At 44.3% G+C, this 9,256-nt stretch overlaps 1 protein-coding gene across 2 annotated transcripts in view; it reads left to right on the top strand.

Moving 5' to 3' along the window:
• Positions 1-420: 420 nt before the first annotated feature.
• The window catches only part of LOC140491917 (LON peptidase N-terminal domain and RING finger protein 1-like), a 28,033-nt gene continuing 19,197 nt past the window's right edge, over positions 421-9,256 (top strand). For both annotated transcript variants that reach the window (XM_072590388.1, XM_072590389.1), the window contains exon 1: positions 421-714. In XM_072590388.1, coding sequence (XP_072446489.1) covers positions 442-714 — 273 coding nt within the window. In that variant the 5' untranslated portion in view covers positions 421-441. The remainder of the gene's footprint in view (positions 715-9,256) is intronic.

Below are 9,256 nucleotides of genomic sequence, written 5' to 3'. Positions count from 1 at the left end.
AAAAGCTTAGTCTTGCGAACGATATAGGCAGATCACATAGTTAATTGGTTGAAAGGTACACGTTGGGTGTGTGTGCCCATGTACTGACTGTGTACAGTTCCTGGAATAGCTTTTGGTAAGGCTGGCTAAGTTGCGCTCGTTATGATTTGGTGGTGCCACTGGGTTGGACAAAGTCACAAGTCACAGGACGCCAGTTTATAGTCCAACAGGTTTATTGTAAATTCAAATAAACCTGTTGGACAAATATCCTGGCGTCGAGTGACTTCTGACCTTCCTCTGATTATGAAACAGGTTGCTATTTTGTTACAGGGATGTAGGGGCCAATTAGGAGCCTCAGCTTCACCACGTGTGTAATTCTAAACATTTATGTAACCTAGGGTTTGTGAAGAGCCGCAATCCGCAAATAGAGCAGTGGGGACAGGGGGCACTTCCTGAGTGTCAATGGAGCCAGTTCCTAGGCGTATGCTGGGCTGCCCGTTGTGTCTCCGCCTGCTCCGGGAGCCGGTCACCGCCGCCTGCGGACACTCGCTGTGCTCCCGGTGTTTGAGCGCGGCTCGGGGCTGCCCGGTTTGCCTGGAGCCGCTGGGGGAAGAGCTGCCAGGGAACCGGGTGAACGTGTTGGCCAACGGGTTGCTGCAGAAGTGGTTCCCCGAGGAAGGGCAGCCGAGTGCGGTCACCGAGTGCAGTCAAGGACCGATCCCTCACTCCCATCAGGTAGGTACAGGCAGAGAAAAAAAATGCACACAGCAGGACGACAATCACCGAATCTAAATATAAACAAGAGCCTCCGGAAAACCCAGCTTCCTGCAGGTTGTTAGTGTAGAGTTTCCTGACGGTAATGTCCTGGCACTTTAACCGGCCTCTCCTAGATAAATAAGTCAGCAATGCATCAGGAAGGAGAGATTCTCCTCCACCGGCTCATCGGACTCGAGTCATACAGCAAGTGACGGCCTTTCGACCCATCGTGCCCATGCAGGCCATTTGGGGGAAAAAAAACTGCGGATGAAAATGAAAGAGAATTTGTTACATGAAAGTGAAAGGAAACAAAAAAATCTTGCCTTAATATGTGCTTTTTTGGGACAACTAGGTGTCCCCAAAGCTGAGGCAAAAGTGAGGACTGCAGATGCTGGAGATCAGAGTCAAGATTAGAGTGGTGCTGGAAGCATCCGAGAAGCAAGGAAAAAGGCTCCTGATGAAGGGCTTTTGCCCTTCATGTCGATTTTCCTGCTCCTCGGATGCTGCCTGACCTGCTGTGCTTTTCCAGCACCACTCTAATCCTGTCCCCAAAACTGAGGTGTTGTTAAGATAGGGGAATGGGTCTGGGTGGGTTACACTTCAGAGCGCTGTTGGGACTTGTTGGGCCGAAGGGCCTGTCATCACACTGTAGGGATTCTCTGATTAGCAGGGAAGGGTGAGGTATATAAGATTATGAGGGTCACCTATAGGCTGGACAGAAAGCCTATAGGTTGAAGGGTCAATAACAAGGGGGCATAATTTTATAGGTAAATAACAGGACGTTTAGAGGAGATTTGAGGAAAAAGATTCATCCAGAGGGCAGTAGGAATTTGGAATGCTGTGACTGGAAAGCTGCTGGAGGCAGGAAACCTCACCATATGAGCACCTGAAATATCAGGAATTTCAAATCTGTGGGCCAAGTGCTGGTAAGAGGGAATATCATGTATAGGTCAGTTTAAACCTGATGGGCTGAAAGGCTTCATCTGCACTTCATGACTATGACAAAGGTTGTCAGTAGAGGACAAGTTGTAACTTGAAACATTAACTCTGTCCAAGTTTTCCCAGTGTTTTTGTTTCAGATGTCACAAAGCATTATGCAGCTGAATATAGAATCCCTACAGTGTGGAAGTAGAGCACTGAGTCCACACCAACCCTCCAAAGAGCAGCGCACCCAGACCCACTTCTGCATTTCCCTGCTAATCCGCCTAGTCTGCATATCCTTGGACCATGGGAGGAAATCAGAGCACCAGGAGCAAACTCCACATAGACATTTGCCTGAGGCTGGAATCGAACCTGGGTCCTTGGCATTTTGAGGCAGCAGTGCTAATCACTGAGCCACCGTTTCACCCTACTTCTGAGTTGTAGTTACTATTGTGATGGTAGGAGACTCCCACAAGCAGTCACCAAATAATGATCAGAATATCTGCCGTTTTCTCGTGTGGTGTTAAATGAGGGATACAAAATAGCAGCAGAAATAGGCCGTTCAGCCCTTTGAGAAAGCGAGGACTGCAGAAGCTGGAAATCAAAGTCAAAAAGTGTGGTGCTGGAAAAATACAACAGGTCAGGCACCATCCGAGGAGCAGAAGAGTCAACGTTTCAGGTCCTTCATCAGGCCAAGGGAGCTGAGCGATAAATAGGAGGGGGGTGGGGCTGAGGGGAAAGTAGCTTGGAAGGTGATAGTTAGATGAAGATGAGTGATTGAGGGATGATGTTGATGAGTGAAGCGGATAGGTGGGAAGGAAGATGGACAGGTCGGATAGTTCAAGACGGCGATGCCAAGTTGGAGGTTGGATCTAGGATGAGGTGGTGGGAGGGGAGATGAGGAAACTGGTGAAATCGGGATTGATGCCATGTGGATGGAGAGTCCTGAGGCGGAAGATAATGCGTTCTTCCTCCAGGCGTCCGGTGGCTAGGATTTGGCGGTGGAGGAAGCCCAGACTTGAATGCCCTTGGTGGAGTGGGAAGAGGAGTTGAAGTGTCTGTCCACAGGACAAGGGGTTGTTTGGCCCTTTTTGAGTTGGATCAATATTGATCAGGACACTAGGGAAAGATCACCTGATCATCGTTTATGTAGTTCCATGGAATCTTTTACATCCTCCTCAGCAGGGGGATGGGACCACTCTTTAACGTTTCACCTAAAAGATAATGTCTCCAATGATGCAGCATTCCCCCAGTGTTGCACTGAAGTGTCAGGCTTAATATTTGTGTCCAAGCACTGGAGTGGAATTGTCACACTCTCTTGTCTAAGAGTCACTAACTGAACTACAGTTGGTACGATGACTCCTTTCAGCACTCTTGTCTTTGCAGAATGTTCTATAGCCAGTTAGGTACATTTGAAGCATGATCTCTGATGTAACATAACTACCTTGTGCGCAGAATTATTCCACAGACAGCAATGATTGGATAATCTCTTCAAGTGGCATTTGTTCAAAGAGTAAATATCAACAGTAAACTGGGAAACTAGGGCGAAATCACCAGTCAATTTTGACATCAGTTTAATGTCTTGAACAGATGTTAAACTGAGGCCTGGTCCACCTTGATAGGTGGATGCAAAAGAGAAGGGGGCAACTTGAAAAGCACATTATTTTATATAAAAGTGCCTTGTATGTGAAATTGCCATCCTTTTATTATTACTGGACTGTTAATCCAGAGGCCCAGGTAATGCTTTGGGGATCTGGGTTTGAATCCTGATATGACAGAGATCTATATATGTATAAATATCTAGAATTAAGAGCATGAATCCATTGCCAATAGTCGGAAAATCCCATCATGTTCACTAATGTCCTTGAGGGAAAGAAATTTGCCACCCTCACCTGATCCATGTGTGATCCAGACCCACAGTGATGTAGTTGACTCTTAATTGCCCTCTGGGAAATTAGGGATGGGTAATAAATGTTGGTCTTAGCTAGTGATGCCTCATCCCATGAATGAATGAAAAAAACTTCAGATATAATCATTGGATATGAAAAGTAGAAATGGGGGAGATTATGTTATGCAATCTCTGAACACTTCAAACACTGCAATTTTCACAAAAACAATAGAAATGCAAATGAGAAAAGGGGACTGAAGGGTTAATGTCACATGCACGTGATAACTAGTTAATGTTCCTCTTACTTGTGATAGTAGCATTACACAACACACAACATTGCAAGGATATAGACCCAAGGATATAAGCACCTGAATATAAATATCATGTTAAAAGAGTTCTATATCGACCATATCTTACAACAGCATTCAATTTCAGATGCTGACCTGTGCCTCTGCTGAGACCTCTGTGGAGTAACTATATTGATATTAGGGTATGGCATTGGGGGTGGGATCATAGAGTCAGAGAGATGTGGAGCACAGAAATAGACCCTTTGGTACAACTTGTCCATGCTGACCAGATGTCCTAACCTAATCTAGTCCCATTTGCCAGCCAGGCCCAAATCCCTCTAAACCCATCCTATTCATATACCCATCCAGATGCCTTTAAAATGTTGCAATTGTACCAGCCTCCATCACCTCCTCTGGCAGCTCATTCCATACACACACCACCCTCTGTGTGAAAATGTTGCCCCTTAGATCCGTCAGTATCTTTCCCCTCTTCCCCTAAACCTATGCCCTCGAGTTCTGGACTCCCCCACCCCAGGGAAAAGACCGTACCTATTTATCGTATCCATGCCCCTCATGATTTTATAAACCTCTTATGTGGTCTTATGAACTTTCCATTCTTCCCTATTGGCGCAGATGGTTAGGGATTAAATCATAGATTCTCGCACCACACAGTCCTGTTCAAACACTGCCCCCTCATACTCTGAGCTCATCCTTTTGGAATTCAGAACCTTATTCATTATCTCTGGCCCCTTCATGGACTCAGTGTGCCTTTTGCATAACATTTTTCCAATGCATATTTTGTGGGAAATCATGTCTTACAAACTTGATTGAGTGTTTTGAAGAATTAACAAAGAGGATTGATGAGGGCAGAGCAGTAGATGTGATCTATATGGACTTCAGTAAGGTGTTCGACAAGGTTCCCCATGGGAGACTGGTTAGCAAGGTTAGATCTCATGGAATACAGGGAGATCTAACCATTTGGATACAGAACTGGCTCAAAGGTAGAAGAACTGTGGTGGTGGTGGAGGGTTGTTTTTCAGACTGGAGGCCTGTGACCAGTGGAGTGCCACAAGGATCGGCGCTGGGTCCTCTACTTTTTGTCATTTACATAAATGTTTTGGATGCAAGCATAAGTGGTACAGTTAGTAAGTTTGCAGATGACACCAAAATTGGAGGTGTAGTGGACAGCGAAGAGGGTTACCACAGATTACAACAGGATCTTGATCAGTTGGACCAATGGGCTGAGAAGTGGCAGGTGGAATTTAATTCAGATAAATGCAAGGTCCTGCATTTTGGGAAAGCAAATCTTAGCAGGGCTTATACATTAAATGGTAATGTCGGAAGGAATGTTGCTGAACAATGAGATCTTGGAGTGCAGGTTCATAGCTCCTTGAAAGTGGAGTCGCGGATAAATAGGATAGTAAAGAAGGTGTTTGGTATGCTTTCCTTTATTGATCATAGTATTGAGTACAGGAGTTGTGAAGTCATGTTGCGGCTGTACAGGACATTGGTTAGGCCACTGTTGGAATATTGCGTGCAATTCTGGTCTCCTTCATATCGGAAAGATGTTGTGAAACTTGAAAGGGTTCAGAAAAGATTTACAAGGATGTTGCCAGGGTTGGAGGATTTGAGCTATAGGGAGAGCCTGAACAGGCTGGGGCTGTATTCCCTGGAGCGCGGAGGCTGAGGGGTGACTTTATAGAGGTTTACAAAATTATGAGGGGCATGGATAGAATAAATAGACACAGTCTTTTCCCTGGGGTGGGGGAGTCCAGAACTAGAGGGCATAGGCTTAGGGTGAGAGGGGAAAGATATAAAAGAGACCTAAGGGGCAATTTTTTCACGCAGAGGGTGGTATGTGTATGGAATGAGTTGCCAGAGGAAGTGGAGGAGGCTGGTACAATTGCACGATTTAAAAGGCATTTGGATGGGTATATGAATAGGAAGGTATTGGAGGGATATGGGCCAGGTGCTGGCAGATGGGAAGGATTGGGTTGGGCCGAAGCATCTGTTTCCATGCTGTACATTGCAATGATTCTATGATTATATAACTCAAAGTCTGCATCACCTCACCCATTGTATTTTGTTGATGTCACTGCACTAGTACTGGTGCACTAGTGCACTGCACTAGTGTTTGGCTGATCTGATCACTGTAGCTGATGAGCTAGAAGTATCTGAAAGCCCAATGTGGAAGAGATGAGCCAGCACATGGGGGAGAGCAAGCCCAATGCCAAAGAGATTGACCCTGGCTTGGAGGAGTTGGAGCCCTTGTGGGGATTGAGTCCAGCATGGCTAAGCACTTAAGGAGGACTTCAATGTTGAACTTTTAGTCTCATTTCTTTATTTTTCTACTTTTATACTAAGAAGGATTTTAATGTTGAACTTTTAACTACATTTCCTTATTTTCTGCTTAAGATTTGTATCTAAGATGTTGCCCGGATTGATGACATTGTAGACTTTTCACTGCACTCCTGTATCCCTGTACTTGAGTATACGTGACAATAAAATCTAATTCTAATTCTAGTAATCCATAGGTGCAGGCTAATGCTTTGGGGTCACTGGTTCCAATCTCATGTAGGACCTGGTGAAATTTTAATTCAATTTATAAATGTGGAATTGAAAGCTAATCTTAGTGATGGTGATTATACGCTGATTTTTGTGAAAGCCCACCTGATTCGCTAATATCCTTTAGGGAATGAAATCTGGCTTTCTTCTGGTCTGGCCTACACATGGCTCTAGACCCACAGCATGTGACTGACTCTCAACTGTTGTCTGAAACAGAGCTGAAAATGTGTTGCTGTCTGAAATAGGCTAGTGAGCCACTCTGTTCAAGGGGCAATAGGAATGGGCAGCAAATGCTGGCTGTGCAGTGATGCCCACATCATGAATAAATAATGGAGAAAAGAAAACACTCTCCTTTGCCATTGTAAATTTTAATATTTTGTCTTTATTTCCAAGTACAGCTCTTTACTCAGATAAGAAAACACATCCATCACACCTTACTGCTTTCTGTCCAGTTGCTAAAATTTATCTGTGCTGCTGCATTCCACTTAGTACCATGCAATTAAACTGTTTGTGAAAATTCATGTACGGAAGGTTTATTGCATATTCTTCAGCAATTTTTTATTGTTTAACAGCAAACTATTCAACTTTCCTGGCATGGCTTGCCATCATAAATTTAAAGTGACTATATAATTATTTTACGTGTGTGTGTGTCTCTCTCTCTCTGGCTGTTTCCCAGTGAGTGTGAATTTTAGTCATTTTATGGCCTCTGGAACCTTGTGCACTTTCAATGTTGACTGATCGTTATGGTTTACCTGCTTTTCCTCTTCATTGCACTGATTCCCTCAGGCCCAGTTTTTTGAGCATGCTTGCAATGTAAAATATTCTCTCCCCATGATACATCCAGAAATAACATTCGGAAAGTATAAACATCTTTGGTGAAAAGAACAACACTGCATTGTCAGTCATGAGTCTCCGAACCAATAAATATGTCCTCCAGATTAACCAGGGTACTGAATGCATTGGCTGTTTGGGTGGTAGGGGGAAGATCATGTGGATGAGTGGAGTTCATGATAGTCCGGGAGAGGACAGTATATCATAATGTGTTTTAAATTTACACTGACAGAATGTATTTCAAATACACTAAAGTCAAACTTGCAAGAATTTCACAAATCAGGGTCTGCTTTATATCTGTTTCACTTATGGATACCAGGCAAGAACACTGTGTGTTATTTAAAAATGAGCAAATAAATCAGTACCTGGGATAGAGGCAACTGGGGGAAAAGCACCTACCAGAAATACTAAGTCTTCTCTCTTTGTCCTTTCCTTTTAGAGTCATAGAGATATACAGTATGGAAACAGACTCTTTGGTCCAACTCGTCCATACTGACCAGATATCCTAACCTAATCTAGTCCCATTTGCCAGCACTTGGCCCATGTCCCTCTAAACCCTTCCTTTTCATATATGCATCCAGATGCCGTTTAAATGTTGTAATTGTACCAGCCTCCACCACTTCCTCTAGCAGCTCATTCTATACATGCACCACCCTCTATGTGAAAAAGTTCCCCTTTAGGCTCCTTTTTATATATTTCCCCTCTCACCCTAAATCTTTTAGTCTCTAGTTCTGGACTCCCCTACCCCAGTAAAAAGACCTTGTCCATTTATCCTATCCATGCCCCTCATGATTTTATAGACCTCTATAAGGTCACCCCTCACCTCAATGCACCAGGTAAAACAGCCCCCGCCTTTTCAGCCTCACCCTATCGTTCAAATCCTTCAATCCTGGAGACATCCTTTTCAATCTTTTCTGAACCCTTTCAGGTTTCACAACACTCTTCTGATAGGAAGGAGATTTCTGGATGGGGAATTAGGTTTGTGGATTTCTGCATCCCAAATCTCTCCTCTATACCTGAAAGATCTGTGTTCTGTATATTTTGGAAAGACAGAGGGTGCTGTTTGCATAGATTCATTCCAGTACACTTTAGAGAGCTTTTCTTTTAGAAATTAACACCTTTGGGATCCAATATGTTTGTGATTTGAGACAGAATCTTGAGTGTAAAGTGTTTGAGAGAAATCAGCAGAATTCAGACATCTGGTTGCAAAACATTTCCACCACTGCAAGAGGATTTTCCTTGCCTCATTTTGGGTCTGTTATAGATCATTTAATAGAAATAGATAACCGTGATTAGTTATCAACTCCGCTATTGTATCATCTGATTACATGGACAATCGAAGGTTATCTACATGGTACAGTGTGGTGCAGTTCCTACAACAGCTGAAATAGCCATGAAAGACTGTCCTTCTCAACCTCTCTCCTCACCTGAGATGTGGTGACGCTCAGGCTAAACCATCACCTCCAGTCATCTAATGAGTCTGATAGGACTATGGTGACTTTAGATGGCATTAGTCCAGTAATTCAAGTGTTCCATTAATAACACAATGTCGTGGATATAGCCAGTCTGACTGATGGTTCACCTTGTACTGACAGCACCTCATAGAATCCCGTACAGCCCATTGAGTTCACACTGCCCCTCTGAAAAGCATCCCACACCAGTCTCATCCCCCTTCCCTCCCCACAACCCTAATCCTGTATTTCCTATGGCTAATCCATCTAGCCTGCACATCTTATGGACTGTGGCAGAACACTGATGCAAACACATGCAGACACAGAGAATGTGCAAGCTCCACACAGACAGTCACCCGAGGTTGGATTCAAACCTAGATCCTTGTCGGTGTGAGGCAGCAGTGCTAACCACTGAGCCACCGTGCCGCCCACCTGATGACGGATGGTGCAAAGTCTCTTGAGCTGAGACACGGGCAGGAATCCAGGTGGCAGGGGAGGACCCGATAATTTGAATGCCCAGTGTGAAAGAAATATCAAGGGTTTTGAGATGGGTGGAAGATTCTGCTCCATTTAGGTGG

Source organism: Chiloscyllium punctatum, chromosome 20 (assembly GCF_047496795.1).
Source record: "Chiloscyllium punctatum isolate Juve2018m chromosome 20, sChiPun1.3, whole genome shotgun sequence".
NCBI lineage: Eukaryota > Metazoa > Chordata > Chondrichthyes > Orectolobiformes > Hemiscylliidae > Chiloscyllium > Chiloscyllium punctatum.
This window is presented reverse-complemented; position numbering and strand designations above follow the sequence as displayed.